Source organism: Oenanthe melanoleuca, chromosome 12 (genome assembly GCF_029582105.1).
Source record: "Oenanthe melanoleuca isolate GR-GAL-2019-014 chromosome 12, OMel1.0, whole genome shotgun sequence".
Classification (NCBI taxonomy): domain Eukaryota; kingdom Metazoa; phylum Chordata; class Aves; order Passeriformes; family Muscicapidae; genus Oenanthe; species Oenanthe melanoleuca.
In genome coordinates this window covers 15,123,828-15,138,765 of record NC_079346.1, presented here as the reverse complement: position 1 = coordinate 15,138,765, position 14,938 = coordinate 15,123,828, and the positions used below count along the sequence as shown (strand labels likewise).

At 60.9% G+C, this 14,938-nt stretch overlaps 3 protein-coding genes across 3 annotated transcripts; all 3 read left to right on the top strand.

The window, feature by feature from the left end:
- Nucleotides 1–143: 143 nt before the first annotated feature.
- Nucleotides 144–5,023, top strand: TUSC2 (tumor suppressor 2, mitochondrial calcium regulator). Its single transcript, XM_056501747.1, has 3 exons — nt 144–408; nt 638–758; nt 2,344–5,023. The coding sequence occupies exons 1-3, from the start codon at nt 257–259 to the stop codon at nt 2,407–2,409; spliced, it is 339 nt and encodes a 112-aa protein (XP_056357722.1). The 5' UTR covers nt 144–256; the 3' UTR covers nt 2,410–5,023.
- Nucleotides 5,024–7,886: 2,863 nt separating this feature from the next.
- HYAL2 (hyaluronidase 2) lies at nt 7,887–10,745 on the top strand. The gene is made up of 3 exons (XM_056501743.1): nt 7,887–9,174; nt 9,785–9,874; nt 10,010–10,745. Exons 1-3 carry the CDS (start codon nt 8,248–8,250, stop codon nt 10,421–10,423), a joined length of 1,431 nt encoding a protein of 476 aa, XP_056357718.1. The 5' UTR covers nt 7,887–8,247; the 3' UTR covers nt 10,424–10,745.
- A 96-nt stretch (nt 10,746–10,841) lies between these two features.
- On the top strand, nt 10,842–13,392 carry HYAL1 (hyaluronidase 1). Its single transcript, XM_056501744.1, has 4 exons — nt 10,842–11,068; nt 11,584–12,680; nt 12,803–12,892; nt 12,967–13,392. The coding sequence occupies exons 2-4, from the start codon at nt 11,781–11,783 to the stop codon at nt 13,282–13,284; spliced, it is 1,308 nt and encodes a 435-aa protein (XP_056357719.1). The 5' UTR covers nt 10,842–11,068; nt 11,584–11,780; the 3' UTR covers nt 13,285–13,392.
- The last annotated feature ends 1,546 nt before the right edge of the window (nt 13,393–14,938 follow it).

Below are 14,938 nucleotides of genomic sequence, written 5' to 3'. Positions count from 1 at the left end.
GGATGGGATAAGAAGTCCCGCGGCTGTCGGCGGTGCCCACGCGTGGTGCGGGGAGGCGGCGGGACTCGAACCCGCGGCTCCCGCGCTGCCGGCGGGGAGGCGGGCGCGCCCCGCGCCGGTGTCACGTGGCGCGGGCGCCGGAAGTGGCGCGGGCGGCGGCGCAGGCGGCGCTCGGTCGGTGTCGCCGGGCGGCTCCGGGCCGCCCCCGTCCCTTAACCCCCCGGCCCGGCTCCCGCCGCCGCCGCCCCCGCCCGCCATGGGCGCCAGCGGCTCCAAGTCGCGGGGGCTGTGGCCCTTCGCCACCCCGGCGGCGGGCGGCGGCGGCCCCGAGGGCCCCGGCGGGCAGCAGGCCCTGGCCCGGGCGCGGGCCGCGCGCGCCGCCACCCCCTTCGTGTTCACGCGGCGCGGGTGAGACGCGGGCGCGGGGGCGGCTGCCGTGGGCGGGGGGCGCTGCCGCTGGGCCGGCCCCGCACGGGCGCGGCGCGGGGCTCGGGAGGAGCCGCCGGCAGCGGGTGGTCGCTGCAGTTCCCAGGGGAGCGGGGACCGACCTGCCCCAGCCCCCGGCCCGGCTCGGGGCGCAGGGAGCCGGCAGGGCCCGCAGGATCTCACCCCAACGCCTCCCCTCTCCTCTCGGCAGCTCCATGTACTACGATGAGGACGGGGATCTTGCTCACGAGTTCTACGAGGAGACAATCGTCACCAAGAACGGGAGGAAACGCGCCAAGCTGAAGAGGATTCACAAGAACCTGATACCTCAGGTAACGTGCGGAGAAGGGTGGGGGAAAGCGAGTGCAAAGCGCCACGGTGACACTTGAAGTCCGGACTTTACAGGAGCCATCTCCCTCAGGGCATCTTCTTGCTGCAGAAGTGGAGGCTCTCTCCTCCTCCCAGTTTCTGCCTCTGAGCCATGATTCCCGTGTGTCCTGGCTCACGCCAGTGTCACCTGAGGCTATGACAGGAAAGGGAGAGCTGGTGGCACCCTCCAGCTGCCCTTTTTGGAGAGAAGCAGTGCGTGAGCCTTTCAGAGCTGCCAGGCAGGGGAAGATAGCTCAGCTGAGTGTGTGTTGTAGGGCACAGAGTGACAGGCAGCCCTGCTTGGCCACGGTGTCTCATTACCAAGCACCTTCCACAAGGTGTAGGGTGCTGTGCTGCCTCAGCCAGTGTCATGTCACTGTGGAGGGCCAGATCTTGTGTTGGGGAGCAGCAGCCAGAGCCCATCAGCTGCTGACATGAGTAAGCACGTCCCCTCCAGCTGCTCAGCAGTGTTGACAGCTCTGTGCTTTGCTCTTCAGTGGAAAAGTCTCCTCTTTAAATAAGCAAGTAGTGTGGAGCTGGGCAGGGTCTGGGATGTCAGGTGAGGATCATGGTGCAGGGGCAGCAGAGCCTGCATGGAGGGAATCTTTTGGGGGCATAAATGGAGGAAAGGGCAGATCAAACCAGGGCTGGAGAGAGCCCCTAATTAAGCAGAAAGGCATGGCTGTAGTGAGCCCCTGGGGTGAGCTTTCAGTGTGCTCTGAGGAATGGGCAGCCTCTCAGCAGGATGGGACCCCTCTGAGTGCTGAGCAGGCAGTTATGGACAGAAGGATCTGGTGCTGCTTCCCAGGCTAGCATTCTAGCAGAGGCAGGTTTGGCCTGTGGAACTGATTCCTCGTTGATGTGAGTTGAAACTCACCCAGTTGGAAAGTTCAGCTGAGCTGGAGAGAGCAGCTACCAGCACTGAACAGTCCTTTGCTGGCGCAGGCTTTGCTCTGGTTCTGCGGGTGCAGGCCCAGCCCTGAGCCCCTGCTCCCACCCCTGCCCCAGCCCCCCCCTGCCAACTGCTCCTCCTGGTGCTGTAACAGGAGAAGGCTCAGATGGAGCATGGGAACGGTTCCTGTGACTGGTGTGGAGGGAGTGTGCATTCAGCAGCCTCCCCTCTGCACAGAAAGCCGCTTTTCTTGTGCGCCAGCTGCCCCGGCTGCATTCTCTCAGAGAGCTCTTTTCATTCTTCTAAATCCCGTGAATGAAAGGTGCCGGATGAAAAGCCCAGACAGCCAATATCTGCCAGTCACGCACCAGCTGCTGCACGGGTAGTGCCTGGCAGAGCAGCTCCCTCCTTTCTCGCCCTGCCATGTGTGGCAGCCAGCCATGCTGCCCTCAGCTCTCCAGGGACAAGTGCGAAGGGCAAAGTGCTGGTGCTTTGCGTGCTGCTGCTCAGGCATACCTGGTGTCACAGGAGGTTTATGGACCCTGCTCCCTCCGGTTCCTCGAGGGCACAGCGTTCTCTGTCCCTGGGTGACTGGCAGGGCTCAGGGATGTTGATTGGCTGTCCCTTCTGCTCACCACTCTTGACTCTTCTTTCAGGGCATAGTGAAGCTAGAGCATCCTCGCATTCACGTGGATTTCCCGGTGATTATCTGCGAGGTGTGAGTCCCAGACATCGATGCCCTGCCCCACCACCCCCAGCCTCGCCGGGCCAGGCTGCATCGAGTTCCCACCGAGGAGGACTCCAGGCGTGTGGTGGGACGGTGACTCTCCCCTCGCCTGGAGGTGAGGCAGGATGGAGCAGGCCCTTGCAGGAGATGGGTGACTCTGTGCAACGACTGCTTAAAAACATCCTCGCTTGAGTCAGAAGACTAAAATACCTTTTGTAGCCTCTAGCCGACGTTTGATGGATAACTGGAACTGCAAACAAGCTGCTGTGATTGAGCTGTGAAAGGGAGAGCAAGCCTGCACTTCTCACCAGAGAGAGCCCCCTGCTTCTCAGGTACGCGGCCCAGGGAGAGCCAGGGCACAGTAACGCCCTGCCCTGCACCCTGAGGTCCCTGGGGCCCGCAGGTTAGATGGCCAGTGTTGCAGCATGTCCCTTTGACACCAGTGTGATGTGATGCTCCTGTGTGTGGATTTGTTGATGGAGGATAAACAGGGCAGGCTGAGGGGTCTCAAAGCACATCAGGCTGGCTGCTGCTCTCCTCTCGGGAAGGGGATGGAGATCAGATGCCGCTCTCTTAGACCTCAGTCTCTTCCCCCACTGTGTTTCCCCACTTATGGCAGCGCTGGGGAGGTTGGCTTTGCTGCTGCCTGCTGGAGGTCTCTGCAGCTCCCTGGCCACTGCTGGTGGCAGCAAGGTCCCAGCTCCGCAGCAGACTTGCCTCCCCCATTGTCACACTGGCTCCTGCTGAGCACCGTCCCTCACCTGCTGCAGGGCTGGGCTGCTGGGCAGCTCCCTCAGCCCCGCTGCTGTTTGAACATACCTCCCTGTAGGCTGGGCCTCGATGAGCCAAGCAGGAAATGAATCCTCTCTTCCTTCTCTGTGCCCCTGAAACAATCAATTGGCGTTACCTGCCCCAGCTTGGAAATCTCCCTGGCGATGTGAACTGTGGTTCCTCCCGCATCCCAGCTGGTGGCAGGAGGAGAAATGCGATGCACTTTAAAGGGAGGCTTTCTGCCCCACCTCGGAAGGTCCTGCTCTTTTCTCCTCTTTCCTCCCACCTGAGAAGGTCGAGGTCTTGGCCGCACCGAAGAACCTCTCACCCCTGCGTGTGTCCAGCTGCTGAGGGAAAGGCCTGACCCCAAATGCCCCTTGGCAGCAGGAGGAGCCCCTGCCTCCCTGCTCGGCTGTGCCCAGACCGGGCAGGCAGAGGAGGACCAGCAGCAGGCACAGCTTTAAAGTGGGTCAGAGCCTACTCCCCACAGCAGCCAGCGTGGCTTTCCTCCTCTTTCATTCCAGAACTTATTTACTTTCTAAGCACTTCAGATGTTTGCTACCTCGATTTTTAATTTAAGCTGCTGGCACTTGGCTGCCAGCCCTGTCAATGTCTATGTTGGATGTATCCATCTCCGCGTCCACTGAGAGCCAGCCGGGCGCGGGGCCACATTCCCGCTTCGGGGAGATAACAGCGATGTGGCTGTTGCTGTCTTCCTGTCACCACCTCTTCCCTTCACGTCCCTCACCCACGGTTCTCATCAGCAGGAGCGAGCACACAGGGTGAAATGGATGTGCTGGCTGCCACCAGGCAGGAAAGTGGGAGGGCAGGGCTTGTCTACACTGTGATGCTGGGCGCGTCTTTCGACATCTTTTGTTCTGCTTGCTTGAAAGTCTTGTCTTAAAACAATCCCTCACTGAAGTGTTTCTTATTTGCACTACCTGCTCTTGAGTTTCTCCCTGGCTGGAGCAACCTGGGAAGGGCATCCCGTGGGCTCCACAGGAGAGCAGGAGTTGCTGTCCCCAGGAAGAGGAGAGAAAACCGTGGCCACGCTGTCTGTGCTGCCTTGCCCCACTGCTGTTTGAGGGCACTGGAAGCTGCACCGACCCTGCCTTGGGCATGGGGGAAGGAGGAGGAGGAGTGGGAAGGGGGTTGGCACTGTTTGCTTGTCCCAGTGGGGAGCCCCTCACCTGGCTACCAGCCAAAAATCTGCTGGCAAGGCATGGCCCAGACCTGGGGGAGGGGGCAGAGACTATGACCAGCTTAGCAAGGATGCTTTTGTCCTTTCTGATAGGCTGTCCATCCTTCTCCCAGCATATTAAACATGCTTCCCTGAAATCCATGCCTTCTCCCACCCTTCTACCCCCTCAGTGTCACCAGAGTGGCAGTGAACCTCTGCAGGCTGCCAACAAGCTGCATCCTGCCCTGCTTCTTCCCAGGCTGGTCCCCACAGCAGCCAGCCCCCAGGACCCCAGCAATCCTGCAGCAGCAGGGCCGTGGGAGCACCTGGAGGGATCTTAAAAATGTGAAGGTCACTGTAAATAGTATCTGTGTCCACTGTGGTGTTGGAGCAAGCAAAAAAAAAAAAAAAAAAAAAAAAAAAAGAGATAAAGTTTTCCATTTGATTTTTTTTTTTTTTTTTTTTTTTACAATTTCTGTGCAACATTGTGCTTTCCCCTGTGGATGTGTAGCCGAATCGTACACACTAGGCTCCTTGCTTCTCTAGTGTGTGGGTAGGACTCATGGGTTTGGGAAATGTACACTACTTATGGTCCTTCCTCCCAGTGCATCTGTCCACTTTTGTTAAATTTCAATAAAATTATTTGTAGAGCCCACAAGTCCCAGAGCTGTCTTACTGAGGCAGGCAGCTGTACTTTGCTGCCAGCATTTCGAGCCCCATTTTTTGGGAAGGGCGTGTGTATGCATGTGTGGCTGAGCTGATGGTGAAGGACCCCAGAGTCACAGACATTTCCAGGCTGGCAGGAGTTGGTGGCTTTGTCAGGCTGTGACTCTCTACTTGTAGCTGCCGTGACGTCTTTTAAATATATCACTAATGTGAAGTATATGTCATTTCCTTGTTCATTCCCGAGGGCTGGAGCCAGGCCTCTGTCTGCTCCTGTGTGGGGTTGGAGGCCTGAGGCCCCGAGGTTCACAGGCAGCCCAGCCTCAAGCTGACTCTTCCCATGGCTCCGCCCGAGCCCCGCGCGGGGGAGGATCCACCTGTGCGCTCCTTCCTCGCCTGCCCTGCCAAATCAGTGCCTCATAAATCACGGGGCCCTGACGTTGTGGAGCCGGCGTGACCCTGTGCCGGGATGCCGCCCGTCCCTCGAGCATTGCCGGCTGTCCGTGGGGCAAGTGTGATCTCACTGTTCTCCCGTCCTGTCCCTGACAGCCCTGCAAGTGTTTTTCTGCAGCCAGAGTCACCTCTCATCATTTCCTCCGCACAAGCCGGCTCGGAAATGAGCCGCTGGTGAAAGCTGTCATGAGAGTGAGTGGTGCAGTGTGTCCTGCCAGCCCTCCAGTCTCGGGGGGATCAGGCTCTGGTCCATTCATCCATCCATAGGGACCCAGCTCCAGGAGGGATGGATGGATCCTGGTGGCTTACAGGGGAACTGGGTGTCTGTGCAGGGTGATACAGCCCGGTGAGGTTACACAAGGCTATGGCACTGTGACCATCTCTGTGTCTGCCAGGGCCACCACAGTCCCCTCCTGCTGCCCATGGGGCAGGGCCATGGCCAGAGCCCCCAGCCTAGAGTGAAGGCAGGTGCCGATGTCTCCTCCTGGCTTCATGGCTGCTCCATCCCCAAGCCGACCTCCTCTCACACCTTGCCAGACCTGTCTGGCACGAGTGGCTGTGACTCATGGCCCGTTATCTGCCATCCATGAGGGATTCCCATCCTCCTGCTGCCTGCCTGGAGCAGCTCACCTGCTCAGCTTGCCCTGGCTGCTGCCTGCCACTGCCATCCTGCACCCCTCTACACTCTGGGAATGATTTCATGCTCAGCGAGGCTGGATCTACCCAGCTACCCCTTCCCAAAAGCAAGTCCACTCGGTGGAAAGGAAGGAGGGAAACCACGTTAAGTGCTCCCGCTGAGGGGACGGCAGTGAGAATCTGCGTCACACTTAGCACTTCCAGCCCTCCCAGAAGTGGAAATCTGTGACCCCTCTGGCCACCCCACTGCCGGTGGGGCTGGACACCTTCGCAAGAGGAGGATGGAAAATTTTAGCTGCTGGCCAAGGGAGCCTGTTTACTGCCCAGAGGGGAAGGGCAGCGCCTGCAGCGCTGGGACTTCTTGGCTCCCCACAATCTCTCCCAAGGGTTTTGGCAGCCAACGCCCGGCCAGCAGCTGACCTTCCCAGCCCCTCTCCCAGCCAGTGCCTGGCATTGCCTGCAGGCCAGGCCGAGCTGTGGGGTGCAGCCCGGATTTGGAATGGCTGGCCTGGATGCAATGCTCATCCCGAGCAGGGCTGTCACCCTCTCGGTGGGACCTTCAACACAAAAGCTGACACCCTAGTGGTGCCACTAACTGGAGCCAGCTGCAGGTGCCTGGGGCCAGGGTTTGACACTGGCGGCACCAGGAGCTGACACGGAACAGTGCTGGGCTTGGTGCTCCCGCCTGATCCTTAGGGAGCTGCCGGGTGGCTGGGGAGCACTTCCGTAGATTCAATCCCGCTTCCTTCCCGTGTCGGCCCCGACACACCCTCGCAGCCTGGCGCTTCCTGCGCGGGGCACCCCGATGGCCTCAGCCCAACGGGGCCAGCCTGGTCACAGCAGCGGGGGACTGCCACACGGCTGGTCCCTGAGCCCTGCCTGCCCTGTCGCCTGCCAGAGGGGACCGGCTGGAGCCTCAGCGGTGCTCTGGGAAGGAAGCTCCCCCAGCCCTGTTACACCCGTGGCCCCCCTTGTCATCTCCAGGCAGGAAACCCACGGGGCCACGGCTGAGTCAGCAGCACCGATTGCCCTAGCCCTGCACAGGATGTCCTGTCCGGCACGGCACCGCCCTGGGGTCACCACCGTCCTGGCGACACTGCTGCTGCAGGGACACTGCTCTGCTGCTGTCACCACCACCTTGAGGAACCAGCACTCTGGAGTCATCACCAACTGTTTAGGGACATGATCCTGGTGTACATCCTGGGGTCACCAGAATTCCAGAGTCCCCATTTTGCAGTGATGATGATCCCGGGGACACCGCCCTGGGGTTACCACCACCTGGGGACAGCATCCTGACGTCACCACCAATCTGGGGTCACTATAGTTTTGGACTCCACCACCCCCCAGGGGACAGCACCACCCCCGAGACCACCTCCACCCCCTTGGGAACAGCCCGGTCCCGCTGTCACCGAGGTGCGGGGAACCCCCCGGGCCCCTCAGCCGCCTCAGCCCCGCCAGCCAGGGCGCCCCCTGCCGGCCCCAACCGCGGCCCCGCCCGGCCCCCTTCCGCCGCGTGGGGGGGCGGGTCCTCCCGGGCCGTACCAACCGCGGCGGGACAGGGGGACGACTCCCCGGTGCCCGGTGCCCGGTACGGCGGTCTCACGGAGGTGTGCGTGCGCGGCGGGGCTTCGCCGCCAGCCCGGAGCCCGGGGCCCCGCGACGGTCAGTGTCAGCACCCGGCGCGGCGCGGCGGGGGCGGGGCCGGCACCCCCGCGGGTGGTGCGTGCCGGAAGGTTTAAAAGCGGCGGCGGGGGGGAGGCGGCGGTGCTGGAGGAGCCCTCGGCGGGGGATGGCCTGAGGCGCGGTGCGAGCCGCGCGGGGAGCGGGAGCGGAGCGGGGCCGCCGGGGGCCGCGCCCCGGCGCTTTGTCTGCCCGGCTCGAACAAAGGCGGCGGCGCGCCGGCACCCGGGGCAGCACGAGCGGGCGAAGCCGCTTGGGACCGGGATTCCCGAGAACCAGCCCCCACCCGGAGCTCTGCCCGCACTCCCCGGGAGCTCTCTGCCCCGGGAGGGGACTTGGATCAGGCTCTGCCTTGGGGGGTGCGGGCAGATCGGCCCCTACCTGCACCCCCTCCGGCCGGCTCCCCCTGCTGACTCTCGCCTCCCGCCGCCCCAGGTCCCGCCGGGCAGGATGCGCGGGGGCTGCGCGGCGGCGGTGGCTGTGCCCTGGCTGGCCCTGCTGGCCTTGGCCCGGCAGCCCCCCGAGAAGCCGTCGGCCGCCCCCCATCTCACCCGCCGGCCCTTCCTGGTGGCCTGGAATGTGCCCACTCAGGACTGCAAGCCCCGCTTCCAGGTGTCCTTCGACTTCAGCATCTTCGACCTGTACGCCTCCCCCAACGAGGGCTTCGTGGGGCAGAACCTCACCATCTTCTACAAGGAACGCCTGGGGCTGTACCCCTACTACACCCATCAAGGTGTGGCCGTCAATGGTGGTGTTCCCCAAAACAGCAGCCTGTCTGAGCACCTTGCCCGCCTGCAGGAGGGCATCAACAAGTACATCCGCTCACCCACCAAAGAAGGGCTGGCCGTCATCGACTGGGAGGAGTGGAGGCCTGTCTGGGCTCGCAACTGGAAGCCCAAGGATATCTACCGGGAGGCATCACAGGAACTGGTGGCACAGCGTCAGCCCACCTGGCCCCCTGAGAAGGTGAACAAGCAGGCAGCGTTTGAGTTCGAGTCGGCCGCCCAGGAGTTCATGGTGAGAACCCTGCGCACGGCCAAGAGCTTCCGACCCAAACAGCTCTGGGGGTTCTACCTCTTCCCTGACTGCTACAACCACGACTACAGCAAGAACAAGGAGAGCTACACCGGGCAGTGCCCAGATGTGGAGAAGTCTCGCAATGACCAGCTGAAGTGGCTCTGGAACGAGAGCATGGCGCTCTACCCCTCCATCTACCTCGACCCGCTGCTGGACTCCACTCCCAACAGCCGCAAGTTCGTGCGGGCGCGGGTGATGGAGGCCATGCGCATCTCGCAGAAGCACCACGACGACTACTCCCTGCCTGTCTTTGTCTACACCCGGCCCACCTACATCCGCAAGCTGAATGTGCTCAGCCAGGTAGGGCTGCACCACTGGGACATCCTCATTCCACTCCTGGGCATCTGGGCTTTGGGGTCAGCTGAGGTGGTTCCTCTGCCTGTGTATTGCACCTTGCTTCCCCTGGAGCAGGGTGGCTCTGGAGGCTGCTGTCTGCACTCACGGGTGTTACTGGCACCCCATGGTTCAGCTGTTTCCATGGGGTGAGAAGTGGCACCATTGGGAATGGAGCTGGTGGCTGGTGCTTCCTTTCCTAGTGCCTCAGCTCAGCCCCTCTCTAGGCTGGATGGTGGGGTGCCACGAACTGTTTTCCTTATGGATGGGATGTCTGGCAGCAGGACTGGCACCAATGGTGACTATCACCAGGGAAGTACTGCAGGACTCGGGTCCTGGCAGCTGGAACCCTGGGGTGTGTGAGCTCACAGCCCCTGTGCTGTGCTGCCTTAGCCCCTGAGGAGGAGGGCAGTTTTGGGAAGCCTTGTCCCCAAGTTGTTGGGACAGTCCCTTTTCCCTGGAGCAGGGATCGGGTCTTGTCCCCCTGATCCTGCAAGGGGCACTTTGGAGCACACTGTGCTGGGGCTGTGGGTGCCGCATGGGATCTGTGGGCACTAACCAGACCCTGTCCCCACAGCCAGACCTGATCTCCACCATCGGAGAGAGCGCAGCACTGGGTGCAGCTGGGGCCATTTTGTGGGGTGATGCAGTTGACACCAAAAACCGGGTAAGTTTGGGATCAGTGTGGGAGGTAGAGGGGTGGAGGGATCACCTGCTCCCACGTGAGGACCAGTAGCTGGGCTGTCCTCTCCATCTGAGGTACTTCTCCCTGGATCACACCCTGGTGCCTCCCTTTCCCTAGGAGTTGTGCCAGCTGATGAAAAACTACCTGGAGGGGGACCTGGGACGCTACGTAGTGAATGTCACGACAGCAGCAGAGCTCTGCAGCACGGCGCTGTGCCAGGGCCGGGGTCGCTGCCTGCGCCAGGACAGCCATGCTGATGTCTTCCTCCACCTCAACTCTACCAACTTCCAGCTGCGGCGCCGGGATGCTGATCACCCCGAGCGCCCCCTCTTCTGGGCCGAGGGCCAGCTCTCCTCTGCTGACATACTCTTCTTACGGACCCACTTTCACTGCCACTGCTACCAGGGCTGGCAGGGCAGCGGCTGCCAGACCCGCGCTGGCCCCCGCAGTGCTGCCCCTGGCCCTTTGGCACCGCTGGGACTTGGGGTGCTCCTGCTGCTTGCAAGCTGGTGCTACCCGCCCCTGGACTGAGCTGCCCCTTTCTGTGGCGGTGTAGGAGGAGCCTATTTAAGATATCCCTACCCTGCCTGGCAGGCAGCTAATTGTGGAGGGCTGTCTCTCACTGTGGTGGTGCGGGGGGACAGCTGTGTGGTTGCCCCAACTCTACCACCCTGCTGCAGTGCAGGTGCCCTTCATGGGGATGGGGGGAGGAGGGGGACCCCTCTCCTGTTGTAAGGAGAGGGATGGGGGCAAGAGGGACACGGGGGCGGGGAGCGGGTGCTGCGTGGTGCTGATCCCCCGTGTGCTGCCCCACACTGAAGTGCTTTACCTCGAATAAAGCTGGTCAGACTGAGAGGTGTGGGCTGGTTTGAGCCGAGGCGGGTACGGGTCACTCATCTCTTGGACACAAGCGGCGGGAAGCGGTGAGTGTTGGTTGGTGTGCAGCTCGGGGGAAGCTCTGCGGTGTCGGGAGCTGCTCCGCTCGGGAAAGCGGCTGGAGCGGCCGGAGCCGCGTGGGCAGCCACGGCCGGGCCACCCATGTGGAGGCTGCGTGCGGCCCCGCCCTGCCCCGCCCCCGGCGGGGTTCCCCAGCCCCGGGCAGCGCCCGGGATGCGCGGCGGGAGCCCCCGGGTCCGGGATCACCGTGCGCGGACACCGCGCTGTGCGCCACGGCCGGTAGGTTCAGCCCCGCGGGACCGGGGACACCTGTGCCCGAGCGTCCCTGAGCTCCGCTGTCCGTGCCTCGAGGGTCCCCCAGCGGTGCCCTGGCGTGGTTCCCGTCCCCGACACTGCCTGTGCCCGAGCAGCCTCTCCGCTGTCCCGAGGGGTGCCCGTGGTCATGGAGCGGCCCCGCGTGGCACAGCCGCCTCCCTGCCCACGCCCCATGCCGCGCTCTCTGTGGCTGCTGTCCCGTGCTGTGCGTGGCCCCGGGCCGTGCCCCTGTGGCCGCGGTGCCCAGGCGGGAGTGTCCCGTGTCGCGCCGGGTGCTGCCCGGTGCCGTGCGCTCGCTGCCGGCAGCGCGCTCCTCCCGCCGGGCCACGGCCTCGTTCTCCACTTCCCGAGCGGCGCCCGCCCGGCGCAGCCCGCCTCCATCGCCGTGACCTTCCTCCCCCCGCCCGGCCGTGTCTGTCTTTCCAGCCCACTCACCGCCGGCCAGTCATGGGGTGTTGACTCTGCGCATTCCTTTCCAGCCGAGCCTGCCGCCGCTCATTACGCGGGGCTAACGCTGCTGTCCCGCTCCCGGGCCGCTGAGAAATTCGGGGACTTTGAGAAGGTGGAAGAGGTGGCCCTGGGTGACTGCACCGCTTGGGGATAAAAGCATCGAGGTCTGCCCAGGTCTCAGCTCTCCCCAGGCAGCTCCAGGACTCACCCTGAGCACAGCAGCACCATGGTATCACCATGGTCCTGCTGGGTCCTCCTGCTGCTCCTGCCTGCCCTGGCCCGTGCTGGGGGACCCGGTCCTGTCCTCGTCAGCCGCCCCTTTGTCACCATCTGGAACATCCCCACTGAGCGCTGCGCCAAGGACTACAATGTCACCCTCAGCCTGGAGGTCTTTGATGTGCTGGCCAATGACCAGCAATCCTTCACCGGGCAGAATATCACCCTCTTCTACAGTGACAAGATGGGTCTCTACCCCTACTACACATCTGAGGGGCTGCCAGTGAATGGGGGGCTCCCCCAGAACTCCAGCCTGGAGGCTCACATCCACCAAGCCACCCAGGACATCAAGGTGACCCTGCCCAGCCCTGACTACAGTGGGCTGGCTGTCATCGACTGGGAGAAATGGCGCCCACTGTGGGTCCGCAACTGGGACTCCATGGAGATCTACCGGCAGAAGTCGGAGGAGCTGGTGCAGCAGCAGCACCCGCAGTGGCCTCCCGAGGAGGTGGAGGAGGTGGCCAAGCAGCAGTTTAAGAAGAGCGCCTGCGATTTCATGAACAAGACCCTGTGGCTGGGCAAGAGCCTCCGTCCCAGTGCCTACTGGGGCTTCTATGGTTTCCCCAACTGCTACAACAATGACTTTGATCGCCTGCCCTACAACGCGACGTGCCCAGATGTGGAGCGGCAGAGGAACAGGAATCTGTCCTGGCTCTGGAGGGGCAGCCGGGCGCTCTACCCCAGCATCTACCTGCCCCTCCGCCTCAAAGGCACGGACTACGTGCTCCCCTTCGTGCGGCACCGCGTGGCCGAGGCCTTCGCTGTCCAGCGCGGGATCCTCGGCAGTGGCATCCCCGTCCTGCCCTACTCCCAGATCGCCTTCGAGTACACTCTGGACTTCCTCTCCCAGGTGATGGGGATGTGGGATAGTGGGCACCTCTCAGGCTGGTGGGCTGGCACCAGGGAGTCTTTATCTCTGCTGGGGCTGTGTGAGGGCTTTGGGCACTGCTGACTTCTCTCCCCGTGGTGCAGGAGGAGCTGATGAGCACCATCGGGGAGAGCGCGGCTCAGGGTGCTGCTGGCATCATCCTCTGGGGCAGCCTGGACTACAGCGCCTCCAAGGTGAGTGCAGGTGGTGGCAGCAGTACCCCCAGTGCCCCAGCTGTGCAGGGCCGTGACACCCAGTGCCATTGCAGGAGACGTGCCTGAGGCTGAAGGACTACGTGGAGGGGCCCCTGGGCCACTACATTGTGAACGTGACAGCCAGCGCTGAGCTGTGCAGCCGCAGCCTGTGCTCCGGCCGCGGCCGCTGCGTGCGCCGGGACCAGCAGCAGCGCTTCCTGCACCTCGACCCCTCCCGCTTCGCCATCCAGCCCCGTGCTGGCAGACCCTGGCTGCTGCCTCAGAGCCTGGAGCCTGCGCAGGACATCGCCAAGCTGGCCAAGGGGTTCGGCTGCCAGTGCTACGACAAGTGGCAGGGACCACACTGTGACACCCAGGGCTCTGCCAAGTGACCCACCCGCCCCAATATTCCCCCTCTGGGGACACTGGGGCAGGCAGGGTGACACTAGCTTAGCACCTCTACCTGACTGTGGGGCTCTTAATAAAACCAGAAAGCACCAGCAAGTGTCTCCTTGTCTTCTGTGGCAGCGTTCTCCTGCAACACCACTGCTGCCTTGTGGTGCTGCCAAGGGCTGTCCTTTGGGCTGGGGGCTTGGGATGTAATGCCTCAGAGAAACCACAAGGAAAAAAAGAAAATTTATGGGAAAAGGCATAGGAAGAGGGGATGATGGGGGAAGAGGATAAGAAATGAAAGAATGTTGGGGAGTGGCCAAAGAGTGAAAAGATGTGATTGTGAGGCTGTAGTTGAGAGAGTGTGTTCTCCAGCCCCTCACTGTGCACAGAGGAGTGGACTGAAACCAATGCCTACACTTTGATTTTCCCCTGGATAACCACATGCAAAGCAGTTAAGCCCACAAATAATGTGCAAAAGCATTGATTTCTGTAACAGGTCACAGACTTAACTGTACCTATTTCAAAGCAGTTGGGAGAAGCATGAAACCCTGGCCCAGATGAGATAAAGATGTTGGCATCTCCATCTGGATGTTCATCCTGGGGTGGGGGTGCTCAGTTCTCCGATTTTAGGCTCGAATTCAGGTAATCTCTCATTGCTGGGACTGCACTGCATGGCACTGTGTGTGCACTGGGGACTTACAGAGCTGTACCCTCGATTTTTCAGCTGGTTGGTGTAAATCATTGCACAGCTACTACATTTCTTATGTTCACTTCTAATTATTACATTGAGGATCTGAGAATATAACCACTGGAAGCATAATTAAGCTTTTGGATTCCCCAGTCACAGCTTTCAGAAACATACAATTGTTATTACCAAGCTCTTTGACAAGCTGGGAGCCCCTGAAAAAAATGAGTCATAATTGGATTTTGGCCCAGAATTAATAGTTTTATCTAATTTTTATAGAGATAGCTTGGTAAATGTTGCATGTAAATGTTGGAAACAATATTATCTTAGTATTTTTTTGTATGTGAAATGTAATTTAACTTAAATGAACACTCAAACATGCTCCTCCCAAGCTGCAGGGAATCTGATATTTGCCCTGTATTAAATACTGAAATTGAAAGCAAAGTTCACCTTGCTATTCACACAAAGAAAATTACCGTGAATTTCAAGTCCTCCTTATGCCTGGAGGGGATCAGAGCTGTGTGCTTGTAACTTCAGGTAATTCAATATGTTTCAAGTGTTCAGCTACTGCTGGGGGCTGGTCTGAGGTTCTCCTGGGTGTATTATCTCCATCCATTAACCAAACTAAGCATTGAGGTGGGCATCAGGAAAAAGACATTTCCTCAGGAGTTGCAGAGGCTCTGGCACTGTCAGAAGCCACAGAAGCCCTGCAGAAACCCTGTCTCTGGGTGTGGGTTTGTGGCTTTTCTTAAAGAAAAGTGAGGCTGGGAAGTGACAGACTTCCCTTATTTCTTGGAACTCCTTTTCTTGTTATTGAAATAATGCAAACTTAGGCATGAATGCAGTTTGCCACTTTCAAATAATAGCTTTGAACGTGTAAGAGGATTTGCTTTATTCATCCTATTTACTGTAGCTATTCTTCTGTCCCTGCCCCCCAGACTGTATCTAAAGACACCCAGGACACTGGA